At 44.3% G+C, this 23,470-nt stretch overlaps 1 protein-coding gene across 2 annotated transcripts in view; it reads right to left on the bottom strand.

The window, feature by feature from the left end:
* znf385d (zinc finger protein 385D) overlaps nt 1–23,470 on the bottom strand; it is a 60,724-nt gene that overhangs the window by 25,922 nt on the left and 11,332 nt on the right. For both annotated transcript variants that reach the window (XM_079274860.1, XM_079274859.1), the window contains one exon: nt 5,024–5,131. In XM_079274860.1, coding sequence (XP_079130986.1) covers nt 5,024–5,131 — 108 coding nt within the window. The remainder of the gene's footprint in view (nt 1–5,023; nt 5,132–23,470) is intronic.

The following is a 23,470-nucleotide window of genomic DNA, read 5'->3' as shown; positions in this document are numbered from 1 at the left end:
CTTTACGACCTACATTCCCAGGCGAAGGCTTGCAGCCAGTTGCATTGCGGAAGGACAGTGTTTTTAACGGCAGCTGTAAATGTAAATGAAACCTCAGTGATGCAGATTTCAGGATGGTTTCCCTCTTGATGGTCCTCCTGGTTGTCACCACAACATCTCAAAAACTCCCCCACCCACATTCCTCGTGGATGACTGAAGACCCCAGCATACTGTTCCCAATCACAAACAAACAAAGAGCCAGTGCACGTTGCCTCAGTGTCTGTGGGGGAGGGTAGATCAGGTAGCGTGGAGGACAACCTGATTCATTGTGTGAGTCAAATGTGCTGCGAAGGACGTCTGAACCAAATGTAAATAAACACATTCTTTAAATATGTTTCCCTCTAGCACTGGGCTGCAACCAACTGAATATATTTATATTTTCCCTCAATAAAGTCCAAATCCGGCCTCCGTTGGTGTGTACAAATGCTGGGATGTGAATGCAAACACCAGTCAGTTTGAATCCAGCCAGCATGGAACCAGTATGTCATGAAAGAAGTCAGGAAAACGAACTGAAAGTACAAGAACTGCAGCAAAATGTTAAATATTATTATGTATTACAATTGCTGAGTGACAAAAATTGAGAGTTAATTCTGATGCATCGGTGTGTGAGCAGCATTTTACTGTCGTAGCTGCTCGAGTTGGAGCAAGTTACTTCATATGCACTTAGATAGTTAAGTGCAATAGTTTGCAAGTTTGGGGTCAGGCTCCTCCAAAGGGTTACGAGACAAATATGAGGGGTCACACGATGATTCAGGCTCTGATCAGCCAGAAGCATCACTCATTCATCATTGAGCAGCATGGTCTGCTACATGCAGGAGCAACATGAACAACTTGAGTTGAAGAAAATTCAACTCTGAGCAGACAAGGGCCCGAATTCATGAGCGATTTCTCTGATTGTGGTGACTTTTGCTGGATAGCCAGATTTATACAACTGAACTGAAGTTCTTTTCAGCATTAAAACTGGACTTGTAACTTTTAGGTAGTGTAAAACGGTCACGTTTTCTGCCTAAAAACAATAAAAAAAGATCTGTTGAGCACCCAACAAAGTTCTGCTACAGACATTTTTATTTATTCTTTGGACTCACAAATATCAGCTTCTGTTATACAACAGACTGAGCTTTTTCATTGTAAAAAAATAGTTTAATATGCAATTCATAGTTGAAACCAAACATTTAAAACATGTAAAAAGAGTTGACAGCCAGATGCATTTCACACCAACATGGTGATCTGTCCTTTATTCAAGACCCGTGAACCTCAGGCCTTGTGCTAAGCGTTTTAAATGATGCTCTTCCTCCCATTACGAAGCTGGCAGATCAGGACCATTGAGAAACCCATGCCCAGAATCATCAGGATGCCAGATGCAAATGCGATCCACGTGAGTTCGTCTGACACTCTGTCCAACCACGTCATGATGTACCTCATGCACGGTGTCGAGTATATCTCCCGTCCGTCCAAAGCTGTGCCGTTCCTGGAGGTGTCTGTGCAGTTACAAGAGTCGAGTTGCCCCAGTCAAGATGTCCAACAAAGAAACCACAACAGAACCCGGACCTTTCCACCTTCTGAAACGACACCTGAACTTCCTTGGGCTGTTCGCTCAGCGGGAGCAGTTGCGTCATCGGTGATCTGGTAGTCTGCTTCGTTGATCCTGATGTGTGTGGACAAACTGACAATAATGATTCCACCCACAACAAACAAAAAGTTGAAGATGAAGAGTGTTTAATGACGTTGCCCACTGCCATTGTTCAACTCCACCATCAAGCCAGGAGCCAAATGACAAAGGCTCTACCACCAGGTGGTTCAATGACTAGGTGGTTAAATATGGGTGGAGCTTTTAACCCGATGTTGGGGGCGTGTTCAGTGGGTGACGGATCACTTTGTTGAAAGGAGAGAACGATGAAAACTGACCTGAGGAGGTAGTGAAAAGTTGTTCTCTCAGTCGTTTAAGCTATCGCAGTGTTTGAACTCCACCTTCAAGTATCGGCTCAGCTCGCTTGGAACCTCGACCGAGGTGGTACTAAAAAAAAAGGTAGCAGGTACTATCCACAACTTTTGATGAACACAAACTGAACTGGACTGCTTGCTGGAAGTACGACTTTTGCAGTCCTTGAAATATGGAAGAGTTGAACTTTGTTTCCTCAGTAGATAGGGGATGTTCTTGAGTTCCTTAAATGCTCTAAAAAGTGATATGCACATTTCTTCATATTTGTTTCAATAACATGTATGAAAGGGAAACCCCTTTTAGATTAACAGCTTGTAAAAACTGCAGGTAAAGAGCTAACGGAAGTGCTGTAAATGCATCAAATGTAAACAGGTTATCCAGCGTTCCTGTTAAGGGAGCAGATCAGTCTGGTGACTCACTCGCTGTCAACAAATGACAGACTTGAGTCCAGTTTACGATGTCGCCTCATAAACATGACTGCATCTCGTAAAGCAGAAACTGACTGACTCTGTTGAAAGTGAGCAGCTCTTTTCTCTTCATGATCTTCGGGTCATTGACTGGTTTACATACAGACTTTCCCAACAGAGCCGCTCGGATCCATGTTTAGCCGAACACCACGGGCTTCCTGCTCGCCGTCATCTCTCGGTTCACTTTATGATAAACTGCCACTGGAGAAAATTGAGATACTCTTCTGTGCTGTGGTTTCAAAACAAAGAGAGGAATAAAAACACACACCCTGAGGGTATTTAGCCTCCCAGCTCAACACAGCACTACCTGTTGACTGACAGGTAAACACAGAGTCGGTCTCCCTAACGAAGCCTTCAAATAAACAGCTGATGAACACTAAACATACACTGAGATAGATTTCCACAAGTAAAACATAATAACCTCATCCTGAGTAATCACCGACAGTCAGTGTGGGAAATAGATTGATTGGTCCTTTAATGAAAGAGCGATGACATTGCTATTTAGGGATGCTACTGATTTAACAACATGCAGCAGCGCCAGTGATTCTCCTGTCAAATATTTTGATTACTTTTGAAATGGTATGGAAACTGAGCGCGAGGGGAATCGAAACCCATCTGCTGGTCCGTCAGTATGATTCAGCAAGCTCGTATTGGTGCAATGCATTCCATTGCTGTATCGCAGAGTGCACGTATGAGCTAATAACAATGAACATACTTTGTGTTGGTAACAAGATCTCCTTCCTGGAATCTATTTTGCTCACATGAGGCCTTATGTTGAAAGCAAAGATAAAGACCAGACATCCATAATCGTGCTGTCATGAGCTAATCGTGAGCCTAAGTTAGGATAAATGCAATGCAGTAAGAAGAGGAAGACGCTTTCACAATAAAAGCACCCTTTTTACCCTTTTTTGTTTTGTGTGCAACTGGTCATCAGTACAACCACGGTTGGGTGTAACCACTAGAAGCTCCCAAGAACAGTTTAAGGAACTCAGGACTTGATTGCAGGAACCTAACACCAGTTCTAAGGTCCACGCCAAATGAGTTCTGCAGCGATGATGTGTTTTAGTAGGCCAACCGGGAAGTTAGCATCGCGCTGGCGGACTCGTGTTCTAGTGATGACACTCATTCGTCTCATTTAGCCACTGGTGTGCAACCGGTTTTTATAAAACACGAAAAAGTTTCAAAATCCCCAAAAGCGGTATTTAATATCATAGAGCAAAACGTTAAAATCTCTTAAACTTGTGTAAACCACGAGCCAAAAACCTAATTTCTGTGTTTCAGGACTCATTCTCTGCAGCACGCTAGATATCTGTTGATATTACCTGAACGCAGATATAACAATAAATTGCACAACAGAGAATGTCAAAGATATGATTGAGGTAATTCAACACTGACACGTCGAGTACATGTGTAGCGAGAAATGTAGATTTTAAAAATTTTCTGACAGATAGCCACCGTCACTCGTTCACCGATCTTTAACCGCGAACCGACGAGTTTTGTGTCTTTCGTGCAGGGGTGCTGTGGTTGAAGTGCCTCACAAGCCGCCCAGCTGCAACGATAACCCGGTTAAATGATAAATTCTCTCTAACACGCCTACGTGATAGTGTTTCAAGAAAGAGAAGGGGTGAGCGAGAGCCCAAACCATGAGAAATGAATGAGAATACAGAGAAAACTCCCGCATCTGCAGCTTCAGTCTCAAATGAAAACATCTCCCTCTTGTCCTGGCTCCTGGGATATGATAAAAACGTCACAACAAAGAACCATTTATCCATCTGTAATGAAGACGGTTGAATGTCTGAAAGATGTTCAGAGATGGTTGTAATGATGAGTAAGTACTGCTGCTTTGCCTTCACCTTCTGTGTCGTGACACAAACTCACAGACATTGTGGTTTTCTTCCCCCTCACATCTCTCGGTGCATCGCACGAAGCAAAACCTTTCTGTCAACCTTCCGTGCGAGTCACTCTCAACACCTACAGAAGACTGAATATATGGACTCTATTCTTTTCTTTGGAGTGAAATCTTCCAGTGACTCAACTATTTTCGGTCCCCTTTCAGCGACGGAACAAATCCGTTGCCAATTATCACGAAACCTCTAAATCAAAGTTTATTTGCTTATTATTCATATACAGTATGTCACACTGCGTTCATTTGCACAACTCATTATCTTATTTTATCGTATAATCTGTGCATTATTTCGATAATAGCAATACAGCATGTTGATGATAGGTGTCTGTAACAAAAGTGTTGCAGTCACAGTCTGAGCTGGCCGATGCTGCGAGACGATTGGCCAGTCTGCGTTCGCTGAGCGGGACTTAGCAGAGACTGCTGTCATGTTTTAGTCATTCACTACTCGGTAAGATGGTTGCTGCTGCCTACAAATCAGTTTCTACACTACAGTTCAGCTGACCTCATTTAAAAATGTATATTTCAGACCAAAAGGTTATTCAAATGGTAACGCTGTTTAAATTGAAATGCCCCATTGCTGGCTGGACACAACTCAAGATGAGCTGAAAGCCACAAAGACTGGACTCCACCAACTGACGACTGAGTCAATACACCAGACAACACGTCGCTCACCTGCGAGTTGAACCTCAGCTGGCAAACGCTGCAGGAGACGTGCCTCCTCTTTGCGGCGGGAGGGAGGCCGAGGGTGTGGTGGAGGACGGCTTTCTGCACGGGGTCCATCTGGAGACCGGAGGGAGACACACGGGGAGAAGGCTAATTAAATGAGTTGCTCGAGCTGACCTGTAAATCACCTTCAGTCGTCCATCACTCGCTGGGCTGTGAAGTGACTGCAGGCTGCCTGGAGCTTTTTTTAGAAAGCCGGCCGTTCATCTCTGTGGCTCAGACATCAACACTCAAGACACACTGTGAGTGTTTGACTGCGTAGACTTTACTGTAATCAAACGAGCACTTGGGGGACACTACTGGCATCATTGCATCTCTTTATCATCACCATTTCCCGAGAAAAGACTAAAACCAACAGTGAATTTAACCGAACAAGCGTCTTCTGTGGAGTCACAGTCTGTGTTAACGTTACAGTGTTTGTTTGCTGACCACGAACACACATGAGAGAACCGTACTTTTGCATTTGGTGAAGTATTTCTTCATTGTTTTCAGTGCGACGCGATGCGTTTATTGCTCACAGCTCATTAAATGATCGAAACAGTGTAACAAAAAAACAAGAACCACACGCACGAGGCTGACGTCTGTGTGTTAAGTAAAACAGCTTTTCTCAAAAGCGACGAACAAATGAGGCACAATCCAAGCCACAGCAGATGAAGAGGAGCCGTCGCTGTGCAGAAGTGCTTCAAACGCTCCACTTTCCCCCTGACACGAGTGCCACAAGGCTTGCAGAGGCACGGCGTAACGTACAAGTGCCGCGCAAATGACGCTCGCGCGACAAGCTGCAGCCGTTGAGTTGCCTCCGAATAAATGAATTCATTGTTTGGATTGCAATGAAGAGATGCTGTATATCAGCTAATGCTGGTTATGGAAGCCAGCCGAGTTCTATGGAATAATTGGAACAAGCAATATCAAGCTGTGGCTTCACAGATTAAACCTGTTGGCAAGAGAAATTCATTGAGCCGCATGCGAGCAACAACTCGTACAAACGTATATATATATATATATATATATATACACATATTTTCTTAAGTGATTTGTAATAAATCAACATCTTTCCTGTATCGTCTCATCGGCCTGTGGTAGTCTGCAAGGAAAACAACTCTGAATCTTAATGTGAGTAAAGCTGGAGATTGAATGTTACATAAATTAATTCACTTCAGTGCAAATGAAAAATGAACTGTGTGCAAAATGAATATTCAGTTCATAATATCGTATTCATCATGGCTTGTCAATTCACTGAGAGGTTTGATATAATACATATTTTGCACTTGAAATGATTTTATCTGCATATTTGGGCAATTTATAAAGTTGAGTCAATGTTGTGTTCTATTCATGACATTGAGTCGAGTAGGAAAGGCCAGCGCGCATTCTGTTTGTTTTACTGATGAGAGGAAACAAACGAGAGCCTGTTAACTAAATGCATTATTTGGTCTCATTTATAAAGTATTTAACGTGTGTATGTTTTAGAAATTCTGTGTTCAGGGCAAAGTTGCGGTTTATTAATCGTGTATCCCTTCAAAATGGCTTGTTTACATTTTCAAGATAAGGCGAGGTGGAAATGGTCAAGAACGTTCATGTACGCACCAGTTCGCTCTTTACACAATTCATAGATAAGGCCTATTGGAATTGTTTCCGGAGTGGATGCTCCAGATAAAAAAGAACAAAAGTCAAATAAATTGCATGTGAAGATGCAGGGTCACCACAAACACCACAACTCCAGTGTCCTGCGAGAAACAGAAAGCTGCTCCCGGCGGCAGGAGGATGAATCGTTCGTTATTGTGTGAACTCGTTTAGCAATAGCTTGAAGGTAATACATGTTCATTTACATGTAAAAGTCCCACATAAAGTCATGGACTACTTCAATTTTGAAAAGCATTTTACTGCACTTTAAGTGTCTGTCAACCCTTTTTTTATTTCTGTCACAATACAGCGCTGCACTGATGACACATGTTGTTTTAATACTGTTTTCTGGTCCTCTATTACAACTGCTTTCAATGCTAAAAGTATGTTGTGATTTTGTCCTCTGATTTCCGACAGCAGGAGTGGATTCCTCACAGTGTGAAATTCCTGTTTTTAATCTTAGGTAACGTTTATGCACATGCAAATTACCCACAAATGATAAACCATCGATTTACTATCGTGCAGTCAAAGAGAGTTTGTTGAATCCGAACACTCGCGCAAGCAAGACAAACAGAAAAGAAAAGAAAATGAAACACGTACACATAAACATGAAAACAAAACCAGCACAACAAGCACATACGTTTTCATCTTTTGGACTCTAACTCGGAGCTGCATTGATGCTGCAGTGCTGCACGCTGCCTGCCTCCCTCTGTGTGGTGGCAGGGCTTTGAGGAATGAACAAACACATCTGCCTCGCAGTGAAAGTGTCTCAATAGGCACCACTTGGCTACAGAAGGAGGAAAGGTGCCGGCAGTGTGTGGGAGGATTAATCCGCCTTGACAATTGTGCTGCAGAAGGTAGGCGCAGCAATGTTATGCTGTCGCTTTCTGCGGACGCTGTGTTTGGCTGAACCGAGGCTGTTTTTATTATTTCAAAAGTGTTTGTGTGCAGAGGTGGAAAAAAAAGTTTCCTGAGATATTCACCTTTGGAACAAAAGTGGAAAACTATCGTCCTTACTAAGTATCAGTCATCATCGTCATACAGTATAAATTGTTGCTCGTGGTCTTTGCTGAAAGGCATTCCTGATCTTTTCATTGTCACCCACATTGGCAGTAAAACCAGCCAAACGATTCCTAAAGGGCCGAGGCAGGAAGGAGAGTAATCAGGTGCAGGTGACAGCAACGTTTGGAACGCTACCGTAGCTTGGAAACACGCGCGATCTGCCAAAGAATGGCTGAAAACTGGTCTCAGCATCCACACTGTGACGGACTGAATGAGGAGCAGCTGGCTCAGCAGGTGACAGGGTCAGGTGATCTCTAGAGGAGGTAAACCCACTGGAGGGCAACTGGTGACGGAAAAACACGGAATGGAAATTTTCCAGGAAAGACACAAGTTGGAGAAGGAAAAGAAAGAGGAAGAGAGAGGCAGACACAGGATGACCTGGCTCAGAAGGACTGGATGGTGGATGACCGGGTCCCTCGGAGAGTGAGGAGTACTCGGACGGAGGCCTGATGGGGACAAACTGGAACTGAAGCTCGGAAAAGGCAGATGAAACAATTCGCTCAGTCGGCCGAAAAGCCAACGGTGTGGGACACACCACAAAAACTGGGGCCACATATGCTCACCAACGGCTCGACACTTGGCGACTGGTGTGTCTCGGCCTTTAGAAAAAGAAGCTCTGCTGAGGGAGCGCGACATGGGTATGAAGTGGTTGCAGACTCTGATAGAAGGACAGACACAGATTCAGGCTGATTGCTGGCACGTACACAGGCTGAGAGGCAGCTCCAGGCTCCGACTGAGAAGAAGAAAGAGGCTCTGAATGAAAAGCAACAACTGGGTCTGACTGAGGAGACACATTCAAGTTCAGACAAACTGTCAGAGACCAATGGAGAGGCAGAAATCGATTCAGGTTCAGACAAGTTCAGGCTTAAAACAGACTAAAACAGATAAAGGGGTGAAAACTCAGCCGTCACCGAGAGGGACAGGGTGTAGTCATGGTTTGAATCATAAACTGTATGTTTGTGGAGTGCGGTTTTGAAGCCTTGACTTTGGCAATTTCGCTGTCGCCATCTTGGTTTACAGTCATCATGCTGTTGTTTTTGCAGCCAATAAACAGAAGTGACCATATTTGGAATGCGGAGGAGTGACGTAGAGATGCCGCATACGGCTCTGGTAGTGGCAGCAGCCTGTCAATCACAGTAAGCCCCGCCCTAAAGCATCCCCTGCTTTATGGTCTGTGTGACTCTAACAGGATCATAATTTACTAAATGAACATCATGCTGTAATGAAGAAGACTTGAAACTAGAGATTGAGACATAAACTCACACTGTTAGCCCGAACTAGTTGACTTTACTAGAAAACCGCGTGGAAACCCGTTGCCTCAAACCATTTAAGTTTTTACAAATGTTGAGCCAATAGTTTTCCATATAGTGGATTTATTGCAGGGTTGTAATGGGTTGCTGGAGTTATGGGCTCTCAATATGGTTCTGACTGACTTCAGATTTAATGCCCAAAAACGCAATAAAATAGTTGCTCATTAGTGATTTTTGACTGAGCAGTGAAGTCTGTGGTGCATAATAAAGCATATTTTTCATGCTGTTTTTAATCACTTCCTCTCTTTATGTCCCACAGTTCGCAGAGAGTGAGCTGCAACTGTAATATTTTTGAATGGTTCCACTTTCACAGATTGGATCCAGTCAATTTCTGTCAAAATGAAAACACTTGGTTTTATACATGTTTTTAAAAATCGTGCTCCAACAATTAAATGTTCCTCTCACAGCGCAACAAATACAGCAATTGAGCTGTCAGCGAAGTGAGGGAGTCTCACATGAGTCGCTGGCAGTGCTTATGTTCACAGACAAAACTCAGCGGCACAAAGGAGTCCTCGGTGGGTGTTTTCAGACACTTATGATCCACTGTGGCACTCAACATGAAATGTTGTAGAAATGTGATAGAATCTGAATTGTAATTCAATTCAATTCAATTTATTTTTGTACAGCCCAAAATCACAAATTACTAATTTGCCTCAGAGGGCTTTACAATATGTACACATTTGACATCCTCTTGTCCCGGGACCCTCACATCAGAACAGGAAAAACTCCCAAAAACCCCTTTAACGGGGAGGAAAGAGGAAGAAACCTGTGGGAGAGCAATAGAGGAGGGATCCCTCTCCCAGGATGGACAGAAGTGCAATGATGTCATGTGTAGAACAGGATAGTGAATTACAACACATTCAATGTAATTACAGCACATTCAATGTATGACACAACCACGACAGGAGGCAACACCTGGTCCAGGTAAACCCGGATACACAGGAACCTGTGAGGCGAGAAAGCACAGAGACTCTGGTGAAGAAGCAGGTCAATAATGTGCATTAAGTGGATAATAACTGCGTCTGTGTGTCGGTTTGAGACAAAACGTAGTTATTTGACCCCATGGGAATGAGACTGGACTGGACTAGCAAGGTGCTGGTCTGCAGGGAGACTATATGTGGCTTAAAGTGTGCTTTCAGCGGACTCATTCTTTCAGTAGTCGTAAGCTAAACACACAGTGTTTACAGCCAAAAAGTGTCATTTAATTGTTGGTGGAGACTTAACATTTATCAGTTCACTGGAAACACAAATCCAAATGAATGCTAATGTTGCACCATGTCTGCTGAATGTGTAATCTGTTGTTTAGCAAACACATTCATCATATTAGCTTTATAAGGACACAATAAGTTGAGTTTACAGCATGTTCCACTGTCGTATGTGGCCAAAAAAACGAATGCAGCATTCAGGCAGAAAGAAGCCCTCGGTTTTGCTCTTAAGGTACATTTACCGGTAGATGTATTGAAAAATGAAATTCAGAGACAGCATAAATTCATTCAAGCAAACTGTGGCGAGGTCAAAGCCCTGTTCTGTTAAAAATGGGGACACTTGAGTGAAACTTTGCAGTTATTCTGAATTGTGTAGCTCGTGAATGCCGAGAGACAATAAAAGCTTTTCGGGCTTCAGCAGCACTCGAAGGCAGAATGATATAATACACACCTACTTAACAGTTGGGGAAAAAAAAAATTGGGATACATTTACAGAAAATGAAACATTTATATTTATACAGAAGAGCATTTAGCTAATGTCATGAACAAAACTCGGTGACCGGCTGCTATTAGACACCAGAGTTTACATCACTTCCATATCAACGAAGTGTTGTTGATTGCTGTGCTGTGCACAATCAGCATGATGAAACATGCTGCACTAGATGTGTAGCCAAAGTCAACGAGGGAGAAGCAAATAATACAGTGAAATGTGCAGCTTTTCACCGGTAAAACACTGTAAAGTCTGCATTACAGTAGAGCAAAGGACTCTCCTCTGCCTGTGCCCTGACACACTTTGTTGCTAAACTGGAGAGAAAAGAAAGAGTTGTGCAACACTCTACCTTTGTACTGTAAATCTCACCCAGGTCTTTGGGAAGGGAGAAGAGAATGACACATTGAGTTGGCGAGGCTCGCTGGCAGAGGAGGGAAAACACTACAGCAGAGAACCAGACGCACTGCAGCCTGCTGGGAAACTGGGGCCTGAGCTCTGGGAGAGCTTACGGCAGTTAAAAACATCTGGGCCACGAGAGAGCGGATGACCTCTTACTTGAAACACGCACTGGGCTAGAAACATGTTATTTCTCCATCACTCTGGTGCAGATGCTGTGAAGTGAATCTGTGGCGATGAGGCCACAGAACGTGGCACGATCCCGCAAAATCATCAGGACAGACTTAAGCGCGCGGATATATCATTAATCACCGGGTACAAAGTGGATTGAATGTTCTCGGTCTGAATTCATCCCACTGCGCTATTCTTGGCGGTTAATTTACCCACAATCCACCGCTGAAGTTCCACCTCCTCCTGGGCATCTTTTCCGCGTATCCTTTTTAAGAAATCCCCCTGACATGCAGCATTTCGTTCCCTCCCCGCACTGAAACACGATGTGTTCGGGGCCTCGTCTGCAGAGAGCAGCTGCGGTGCCAGGGACATGTTATTCCCCGAGCTCCTACTCCCATCAGCCACCCACTGAGCCACACACTCCACATGGGCCACGCCCGCCAGGGACGGAAATGTCTCCGGAGCAAATGTACCGCGGCACACATGTTAACGGACGCGCAAACACGCACAGCACTAGCCAACCCACGCACGCCAAAGCACATCACACATGCCCGATTTTGAAGCCTGCGGTGCCCAGTGAACTCAATGTCATCTTTCAAAATCACTTCCTTAAGCGCTAATATGCAATTTTCTTTCCTCAGTTGGTTGACTTCCAGCAGCACTAACACTTGTCAATCATCCTGATGAGCTGTCTGCCTAGAAAGCAGCTTCTTGCCTGAGGCTGAGGTAACCGTAGAGCCGACGCAGACGGTGAACGCAGCCAAGCTGCAATTAAAGAAATAGAGATGTTTGTAGTGTCTTTGAACAGGTCTTGCACTCACATAAACATCCTTGACATTGTCGATAAAGCAATTGCAGGTAAACACGGAGGGTTTAAACACAGAGTCAAGGGCACAGCCAGTATGTTTGGTTTAGCTTTCAAAGATGTTGTCGAAAGCAGATTTATTTTCCTTTTATTTCACATTTTAAAATCTACAATTTCCCTTTTTTAACCTGGCGGCAACCTCCGGTTCTGCTGAGTGAAGCCAATGCGTGTCATAAAACTAGCATTCTCTCTAGTGGCCACCAGGGGGCGACTCCTCTGGTTGTATAGAAGTCTATGAGAAAATGACTCTACTTCTCTCTTGATTTATTACCTCAGTAAACATAGTAAACATGAGTTTATGTCTCAATCTCTAGTTTCAAGTCTTCTTCAATACAGCATGATGTTCATTTAGTACATTATGGTCCATTTAGAGTCAAACGGACCATAAAGCAGGGGATGCTTTAGGGCGGGCTTACTGTGATTGACAGGTCGCTGCCACTACCAGACTAGTATACAGCGTCTCTACGTCACAAAATTTGGAACAAATTTGATTTAATTTTAAAGCTTGCAGATGATAAAAACGATGACGTTTGAATGGTTAATTGTAATCGCTGGCCTTATCAAGATTCAGGAAATGTAAGTTAACCCGTTTTTTCCTCACACTTTGATCTCTTGTCTGTGGCTGTCGCCGTGTATTCTTCCGTCTGTCTTTGATGCGCACTGATGTGTCTTCGTCAGAGGAGACGTCGGCGGCGTGTTGACAGCGAGGGAGAGTAAGCAGGTCATTTACCGGATACCATCTGACAGCCCACAGAAGGCCTGTCCGTCTGAAAGTTCAGCACAGACGGCGCCGCTGACGCTCGCCCACCCACCGCTGCCGGATAATGTGACAGGACGAGACAGCGATGAGCTGAGACGCCGGTCGAGACGGGCCGACTCGTACGACTGACGCCTGATAAAAGGGACAGAAACACACACTGAGCGCTGTCAGTCTTGGTCTCGCGAGGCCGATATCGGTTCGTGTGTGACAGAAGGAGTTAGTGTCACACAAACAAGCTGGCATTAAAATACACAACAAAAGGATCGAATAATCAATGACGTGACATTTTGGTTTAATTCGGCTGCCTGAGCTCTTTCTCAGGAGATTAAAATGTCTTTGAAGGGGCAGTAAGTCACGTATTTACTGCACGTTGAACGCGTGTTCATTGCTCTATCACGTGATGCGAGTTTGTAAAAGCATGATATTTGCTTTTTACAGCGACATACGACACAACCTGCTTTTCACTGAGGCATCATATCTCTAAATTGTTAATTGTTGATGCTGTCATGGTTTGTTTACATCAGTAAAGCAGTGAAACCAGTCTGTTAGGTTCATCATCAAGCAGCACACACAATGTTGGTTTTCCATCAACAGTGGCCGATAACTCAAAGCCTTTCATTATGCATGTGAGTGTGTATACATAATGTATGTGGTCAAACAAATTACAGATCACAATATCTTGGAGGAGTAAGCCCTTTAGAAAAGAGCGACTTCCTCTTCGTCGTGACGGCACACCTCAACGTAGTGACTGTTGAAAACATGGAACATTTGAGTGTTTTACAGATCGTTTTACAGATGACTCTACTTCTCACTTGATTTATGACCTCAGTTCATGGTCTCAAGCTCTAGATCCAAGTCTCTTCAAGACGAGCGAAGGCCCAAATGCCAAACTCAAAGTATGCACAAGCCAATGGGTGACGTAACCACGACGTCCACCTGTTGTATCCAGTCTGTGGTACGACTTTGTGTCGTTTGTCGGAAAAAAAACAAGTCAGTGTGAACACGAACTGAAAGGAAACAATGTATCTCTTTTTTTTTCTGGGTCAAGACCAGACGAACCAAACTGCAGGTGTGGTCTTGAGCCTAAAATTAGGGAAACATGTCAAGGAAACGTTTTCGTCAAGCAACTGTTGACTGTTGGAGACGGACCGTGTCATCCCCATCAAATTCTCACACTTCAACTATCCACGCCAGCTGTTGCTGCCTATTTGAGCAGCCAGACTAGTTAGTACTAGATTCTACTCCTGTTGTCTCAGTTTGCTGAGATCTTAAGTCCACATACGTCCAACACATTTTGTGTTCTCGCTGCAATAAGGCACCGTGCAGAAAGTTTACAGAACACACGCCTCTTAATGTGCTTCAAGGGATATAAAACAGCAAATAAAACAAGAAATAATGGGCCCAGGCAAAAGCCAAACTGGCACATACACATTTTAAATAAAAGGGAATTTTATTTGCAGTGCTGGCACGTTTGGAGGCTTTATAATGAAGTCTTTCAAACCTGCCCAACAGACACCTGTGTTTTGAACCATTATATACAATGTGGGCTATATATGCTGTATGTATATGTGACTGAGGCGCGTAGTGTTTATACTGGGCGTTCTCTTCACATGCTCCGGAGGTACTGAGGAATCTCCTCTGTAATAGCAACATACACATTCATATCTGTTAAAATACACACAGAGAGGGAACGACTGGTCAATGAGGGCTCTGCTGGTGAGGTCTAAATGCTCCATTCACAGCCGCCAGCCCCGCTCACTATTAACCAAAGTGGGATGAATGACCTGTCGAATGTAATCCTCCCCTCTATGTGTCTCCCAATTACCTCCGCCGCCTGGCCCAGTCCGTTAGCTCGTCATCAGATTGTTGCCACACGCGAAGGACTGCAGGAATTAGCAAGTCAAATCCGAGGGGGGATTTCATCGGCTTATAATGAACGACATCTTTCAGGTGTTTCGGACAAAAACACAGAACTTTTCGAGACAGGAGGCAGGTGGGAGGAGAGTGACCACCAGAATATTGAGCCAGAGAATTTATCGGGTAGAAAAGGCAGCGATGAGTCCAGCGGTGAGGTTTTAACAGCAACAAATTCACGTAATCTGCTTTCTGTCTTCAAACACTCGGTTTTAACTGAGTTACGACAGATCTATTCGATTTTCCTCAAACTTTGGGGGAAAAGCCTTGTTTCCACTTGATTTAACTTGATGTTCCTCTTGTACATCAAACAGGTCAGTGTGTTGAGCTTTTTGCTAAGATGAAGAGCTTCTGCTTATTACGTAAGTCCAATTAGTTCAGACAGAATGATGAGGAGCAGGAACAATGTAGAATACATCGGATGAACACATCGCATTATTTTTTGACGGAGCAAGGTTGCTTAGTGATGGCAATTAAGGAATAAAATTGCCAAATGAAGGTGAAGAGACGCATAAATAAAAAGAGGTGCTGCATGGGCCACATGTTTTAATGTAGGGAAGGTCAAACATTGCACTTTATTTGCTTTCAATGTCTTTCTTTCTCTGTTCATGTACAAACAAACAGAACTAATTGGCCATGTGTAGGAAACACAAGCACTTTGTTGGATTTCGTAAAACATCACGGTTTGGCTTAAAATAAGTATGTTACACATCATGTCATAAGTGAACATTTATTTTGGTTTCACTTGGGATGCAAATGGTCGTCTCCTGCGTCAAAGTCCTGCGCTTCTTTGACCCCCCCCCCCCCCCGACCCCCCCCCCATCCACCCAAACCAATATGGACTTCTCACGCTTTCATTAGAAACGTATTATGGGACAAATCATTATGTTTCCCCTCAAACATAATTGACGATGCAGTTTTGTTGTATTGGAATGCAATTTCAAGCGACCAGGCCGGCTCCAGACACCACTTCTTGTTCGTCCGCTCTTTTTCCATTTCTTCTCCCCATTTTTCTGTAACCCTGACCTTTTTTTTGTCTGCACTTCCTTTTTTTCCCTCCTCTGCTCCCTTTGCACTTGTCTCACACAGATGCAGTGTTTTTCACCGAGTATGAATGATTTTCCCATTGCTCTTCAGCGCTGCGCTGACCCCTCTCGCACCACTGGGCCCTATCAGGATGAAATATTGAACTGGGAGAGCTCCCTCAAGGCATTTGGCAGGCGCACTGTCTGTCCCCCGTCCAGCTGAGATAAAAGACAACAATGTAACGCCGTAACCCTCCTCCTGCACCAGGTCCTCCCAATAAAGCACCAGCATGTTCCAGCTGGCTGCGATGCTTCCACGTCGACCGTTTAAACTAATCATCCGTTGTAAGATGATCTAACGAAAGGTCTATCGGGCTTCTATTTGTGGTAAATCAGTATTGCTCGTCCAAAAAAAATAAAGCTTTTACATCTGCCATCCTAAATCATCAACGATCAAAAAAAGGTTCCCGAACATTAGTGGAAAGAAATGCTTTGGACGGTGCAACATCCCTGTACAGTGCAAGTTATGCCCTCCAGCTGTTAAAATGCATGCAAAGTGTGCACGCTTGGACACATGCAGAAGCACTCATTTATTGAGTTGTCTTTATTTGCATATTGGTGTTAAATCCAAAAGTAACGCAAAGTAATTTATGTAAGAAATAAAAGCAAACTGAAATGCTGCATACGGTCGGTTTGCATCCCTGAGATTATAGCTGTACAGAAGAAGGCTAAATCGCCATCTACAGAAACCCAAACATCAACAGAAAAAACAGTAAAAAGCTGTTCGTCATTGTTTGATTGACATGTAATCTCTCTGACAGTCAGTGACAAAAACAGCAACAGCGTTAAACATGACGGCAAAACAAAGACCACTGAAAAAACATCTGCATGAAGAAAAAATGGACAGCTAATATTTAGGTTTTGATAAAGTACGTGTGCTTCAAATAATAATGTATTTGTCTGGTAAGATATGCCATAATAACTTCTGGAATAGTGCAATGTCAGGACATTGAACGTCTTTTTGCAAATGAATCACCATGCATGCAGTGAAACTCAAGAGGGTGGACTTCGATCGTGCTTTTGCTGAATTCCCTCACAGGCTAATTTCTAATCCATCATTCTATCAGAGTGCTTCAGCTACACCCGCAGGAGGGATGAGAGTGTCTCACTCATGACAGGGTTCAGTAAAAACTAAGATTAAACGATTTATCTTCACATAATAGTCCACCATGAATATCAAACAAGGCTGATGCTCTGGTAATGAGAGAGGAGCCCGAGGAGTGTGGCCATCTATTGGATTTCCAAAATCAATGCCCTTGGATAGAAAAATGCATGAGCCACCTGCAAACACTGGATCTTAACAATGCAACGTGCTCCCTGCGCTCCCTGCAACGTTCCTCACGGGCCCTGCGGGACGTCGAGTTCCTAAGCCTGCTTTCATTGGTGTTGCTATTTAACTTCACTTTGGGAAAGCTTGCTGAGCAGGCGTGCGCCACATCAACACTCCCTGCTTCTCATTTATTCAGTTAAACATCTTTACACTTGCACTCCTTGGCTGAATTTGAGGGGGGTTCCTTCATGGTTTTGGGCTTTCTTTAAAGTGCAACACAATGGCAGTTATTGCATTTTATTGCACATGGATTCTCCCAGGCAAAGCAAAGAATTCAAAAACCACTGACTGTCTGCCCAGTTTCTTCTCTGCCACCTTCTTATGTGGGCTTTGCGGCAGAAATGATTTACAGTTGACCCTTTGCTTGAGTTCTCTGGGCACACGGGGGACACCTTTTTGTAAGCTCACGAAGAGAAAAACACTGCTCACGAGAGAAATAAATGTGAGAAAGCTTTACAGAGGGGAAGTATCGCTGAAGACAAACAGGGCGTGTCTGAAGACCTCATACGGCTGTGTCCGCCCCGGGCTGTCTCATCAACACATTGATTCAATCCGCAGAGTCTGTCCCACGGGTCAACCTGGTCTCCGTGCAAAAAGACACCGTTGTATTCTCCCTCGGGGACTGGTGTGTGTTTCATTGTGGGAAAAATAGTGTTGCAGGTGCAAACTGCTCGCACACTCGCGCTCCAGCTGGTTCTGTTTAGACGGTGAAACACGGTACAGCGTGAGGCCAACGCTGACGCACGCACACACAGTGGAGGAGATTGCTGAGGGACGGATGTCAGGGATGGAGCATGCTGGGACACTCCCACACAGCTGTCTTTAAGGGTAATAGTACTCGGATTTCATATGTTTGCAATGTGCAGATTGTTATACTGTAGTTTCATTGATATAAACAATTCCTGGAGGCAGAAACTGTTTCCGCTCGAGTTAAACCTCGCTGGGAAAAGACGAACCGCTGCTTCTCTGGCAGAGCATCGGATCAGACTCCTGCCTCCAGTGAGACAGAAGAAGAAGATTATAATGTCAAGCCACTGCTCTTCCTTTCAACTTGTGAAATTGAAACTTCCAAATTCTTCCCAGCCACACTATCCCATTGTCATCTATGACAATAGTTGACAAACTGTTTTCAATTAAAATATGTTCAGAGGCTTGAAGACACAACACCATTTTTAGTATTAATACAGACAAAAGATTAGAGACACTGGGAAATAATACACAAATCTGTGTAGCAGAAGTATGTTTTTTTATAATCTTGTGAATCAATTGATCCTTTACTAAGCTCCGCCCCCTGCTGCTACTTGGTCAAGCTGTCAGCGACGGTACCATGGAGCCCACACTGTCACTAACTGCACTCCCTGAATACATGTGATCTAACTTTTGGAAAAAAAGAAAAAAGCGATTTCTTAGAAACAGAAGGGTCTACAATGTGCGTTTGAAGTACATATCCAGGATGTCAAACTGATTGAAAACAGGTTGGAAAGATGAAGATAGAAGCTGAAGCCCGTTCAAGGGGCGGGACTTAGCAAAGGGCCAATGGGTGAGCCTCAGATTCTCATAGATGTGAACCATGCAAAACCTTCTGCTAAAGGACACTACACTTTCACTTCTGCAGCGGTTTCAGAAAGTTCTCCCGTCCTTTCTCCATCTGTAACTCTGGTGTTTGGTATGAAATCCATACATAGCAAGTTTGTAACAAAACAGATCCATCTGATGTAATAGTGGGTGGTTTAGGTGGTTTAGGGGGGTGGACTATAGCCTTAAACTGCAACATACCTTCTTGAATTTCTCAAATATGAGTATCCTTCCCTGTTTTAAGATGACCAGATGGGAATTTAAAGCTGACATATTTTTCTTATCACTTCAAAAGAACCCCAAGCACACAGCAGCGCCATCAAATAAGCAGAAACAGATTGCTTCAGCCCTCCATTCCTCTCCCACATCCAAGCCTCTGGTGTGCGGAGAGAGTGTGCCCTGAAACACTGGAGGGAAACAAATATACATCCCCGCTGTCCGACTCACACCCCTGTGTTCATCGGTTATCACACTGTGGCTGACATTTCACAGGATTCAAACACCCAGAGGAGCTTTGAGAGTTGTTAGCCTGAGCACAGTGCCAGTAGGTCACTTAAAGACGAGGAGGAGGCACTGGACGACAGCTACATCGGCTCAGCTTCGCCTGGGAAGCTGGCGCTAAGCACCTCCATAGAAAATCATCTTGAGCTCCCCACTATTATCTCTGCATTCCACCGGAGACGGAGAGAGCGGTGCGCTGGCAGCTATCCAGAGAGGGCGAAACGTTATCGTGGGAGGACACATCGAGACGAGCTCCACCAACATAAAGCTTCCGCTCAGCTCAGGGGGTGAAGCCCCGGAGCCCGAGCCAAATGATAAGGGCCGCCGTGCCGCGCAGGAGACAGACACGCACTCCACGCCACCGCAGCAGGTGTGACTCGCTGGAGGGAAGGCGGCCGGCACGCTGGTCCCGCTCGCTCTCCGGCTTTGATCATTTCCCGCCGTTTTTTTGCGGGCTAGCACGCTTTCCCCCGGGAATACAATTTATTGAGTCCATTAGATGTGTATGGGACACGTGTAAATCAAATAAGAGTCTGCAAAACAGCCCGACTCATCCTTTGTTCTTTTCATTTTATCTTCATACAGAGGAGGAGTTGAGCAATCATTCGTCATTTGAAAGTCAACTATGAAGAAATGAAGAGGATAAAGCTCATGGGGGGTCGTAGTTTTACGATCCTGAATCCCTTTTTGAAGATTGTCTTTTATCTAACGACATAGAATCGGAGTCCCCTCGGTAATGTAACAATACAAAGGTTTAGACTGGTAAGTACTATATTGTGAGAAATTTGTCTGATTGTAAGATAAATAAACACGTGTAGATGATAAAATGAACGTTGTATTTAGTGTTCCGGCAGCATTCCAGTGAGGCAGCATGCACAATACCAGGGCCCTGACCCAACTAAATGGAACCGGGCCACAGTTAATGTTATTAATTACACCCGTGTTTACCCGTGTCAGAATGGCTGCTGTGTGAAGGCCGGTCGGCTACAGATGAGCCTCTGCTTCTCTTGCTTCTCTGCTCGCCCGTGTGTCCCCGCTGCTGCAGGACTACAAAGCAATTTCCCAGCGCGCAGATGTGCGCGCAGAATCGATAAATCACAATCCTGATTACTCTACAGCGGGAAATGGAGTTTGTATTGTTTCTCTAAGACAAATGTAAGCTCCAGGCAAGATAGATCTTATTTCCACGGCCAAAGAAAGACAACCCGAACACACATACGCCGACTCCACACTGAAAACTCCTTTTCACACTTTTCTCTTTCATTACACACCAAAAGTCACGCGTTGCTGTCGAGCTGCCCCCCCCCCCACCTTTACCACCCCTGTTTTCTTCTCCTGTTTGCGCCATTTCTTTCAAGGTGGCAAGTTCAATAACTCTTCCATGATTGAATCAATTGAAAGTTTGCAGAGCAATCCCAAAAGTTCTGCAAAGCTCACTTTCTGTTTTGTCCACTCTGAACTGGCCTCTTCCAAATTTCAACAGCAACTCATCCCGACACACGCGGTACGTTTAGGTCAACAGGTGTGTCAAAATGATTGAGCTGGTACAATTTCAAGGATTAAGTTCCGTAATTTCACATCAGTTGAAGGATTTCATTGTGACACGATGTTCAATCTTTTTCATTTTAGATGTTCTGAATCCAAATTCTGGCCCCAAAGTGAAACAAAGCAAACACTGAAATACTTTCTAATGAATCGAATATAGATGAGTCACTGATGTGTTCATCGGCAAGACAAGCAGAGGTGCTGCTCAGAATTGGAACAAGGCCCCTGACTCTGATGGGTCGAACTAGGTTGGAAATATAAATTAAATTCTCCGCAATTTAATTTAAAAAATAAATCCCAAATTATGAATGTGGTTCAACAGATAGGGAACATTGTGAGGCTTGGACAATATAATGTGAAAGGAGCTGCTTGGATTCAAGGTGTTTTTGTTTTGAGACATGTATGTGGATATCATTTGGATTTTGGACATTGAGGCAGAGTGGCCTGTCCTCAGTGAAAGACACGAAGGCACCTAAAGGACTCTCAGACTGTGACAAACCAGATTGAACTGTTTGACCTCAATTCTAACGGGGCGCCACTCATCTCCTGCACAATATCATCCCGCCGGTGAAGCGCGGTGGGGGCGGGATCGTGCTGTCGGGCTGTTTTTAAGCTGCAGGGACTTCGGGGGAACGACTACGCTGTGCAGAGATGTCCTAATGAAGACCCGGTCCGGAGCGTTCAGGACCTCAGACGAGGAAGACCCAAAATCCAGGTGTACAAAGCTTGTCGCGTCATACCCACGAAGGTTCTCCGACAAGAAACAGTACAATGATACGCCACTCGTATTCGGAGTTCAGACAACTGCTTTTTTGCTCAGTCGGGGTTTATGGATTTCATGAAACCCAACTTAGCGAAAAAGCAGTTGCCTGACGTCAAACAACAATTCTTTGACCTCCTTCTTTTCCAAACTACATTTGTCTGAAAGCTCCTTTCAAACTTCAGCCTCCTGAAAGACCTTTTTTACCGCCGTGTGTCTCGTGAGCACATGCAGTTACGCGCACGAGGTCTTTTTGTTGTGTCTTGAAGCCACACTTTTCTGTTACATTTCCGTGAATTAACAGGCCCACGAGGGACAAAAGACAGAAAGAGGGACAACAAACGTCCTTTCTCTCCCTGCGGCTAAAGACTCCCTGGTTGTGTCAGTCACTCAGCCCGGAACACGACTTTGTTATTCGTCCCATTTCATGCGGGTGTGGACATGCGCACACGTTTCAATATCCTCTATTTTCTTTTGTACAACCTGGAAAAGATGAATCCAATAACGTGCGTGTTCCTGGGTTGACGTGTGTTCTTTGCTGCGTTAATGCACTGTCATGTATGGGATTATTTTGCGTGTGTTTTCTCCTGAGGTAAGGGGGCGTACATGTTTATTGAGCCCCGGAGGCCCGTTAGCAGATCTGCCCTCATCTCAAGCAGATATAAAGAGAGTGCTGTCTGTGGGAGTTCAGATGGAAACACACTTCAGCTTCATCTGCAAATCACAAAATCTGCTGCACTCCATCGAAACAGCTGCTCGCTTTCTGTGCACGATTCAGACTCAGAGATCCGCATCTTCTAATGAACTGCTTGACTGAAGCCATATTGCCCGTATGTGGCGGCAGACAGCGACATTTTAGTTAAAGCAAAGAAAGTTATTTAAGAAAATATATTAGTATTTACATTTGTACAGCGTTATACTTTTTACTGCTTCATTTACTCCACATTATATATTTAAAAAACATATAATATCTCTATTTTTCTGTCTTTTTATCCTTTGATGTTTTTCTCTTATTTCTTCTCTTCTCTCGTTACTTTCCTTTCCTACTTCCCTCAACCTGTCCTCCATTCTACCGCCATCGCCTTCTTCTCTTATTTCTCTCTTCGTCCTCTTTCTGAGAAAGTACTTCAGATACTTTGGCAACAGGCAGCCAGCGTTTTCAAGCAGGTATTGTTGTCGGCGTCGCAAAGGCAACCGGATCAGTTGTAGCTTTCCTCGGAGCCTTATTGCAACGACCAACAACACAACACCGCAGCCGAGCTACCGGCCAAAGAAACAATGGACCGTAGGAATCCCGATGTCAATGAGAAACCCGGTTCTCAGAGCGACGATAAAGGTGGAGCCAAACAGCTGGCAGTATTAATCAGCAGCAGCTTTTCTTACTTACTAATCTAAGTAGCTTAATACCTATTAACTATTCTTGCCTCTTTTCTACAATTAACAACAAGAGCACTCCGGCTGTTCCACTGGCTGCCGTTGGGGAAAGCTACTGTCAGCTGTTATGTTGAGTTATAAGCCATTTCGTTGAGTCTCTCTGGCGAGCAGCAGTGAAAATGTCGAGGGCTTTTACCACGAAAGGTAAGAACACAAGCTGGAATGTGCTGCTGTTGACAATAAATAAATGAATAGTTTGCCTTTGTGTTGTTATTTTACTGCCGTCGTAAGTGTCGGTGCTATTTAAAGCTCGAGCGCTATCCTCTTCCTTTGGGCCGTAAATGGAGCTTCGTTTTCCCAGGAGATCGAGACCCGGTGACAGAAATACAAAGTGAAAGTGAAGCTCATGGAACTGATCTAAACCCTGTTAGTG

This window comes from Melanostigma gelatinosum, assembly GCF_949748355.1.
Source record: "Melanostigma gelatinosum genome assembly, chromosome: 9".
Classification (NCBI taxonomy): Eukaryota; Metazoa; Chordata; class Actinopteri; order Perciformes; family Zoarcidae; genus Melanostigma; species Melanostigma gelatinosum.
This window is presented reverse-complemented; position numbering and strand designations above follow the sequence as displayed.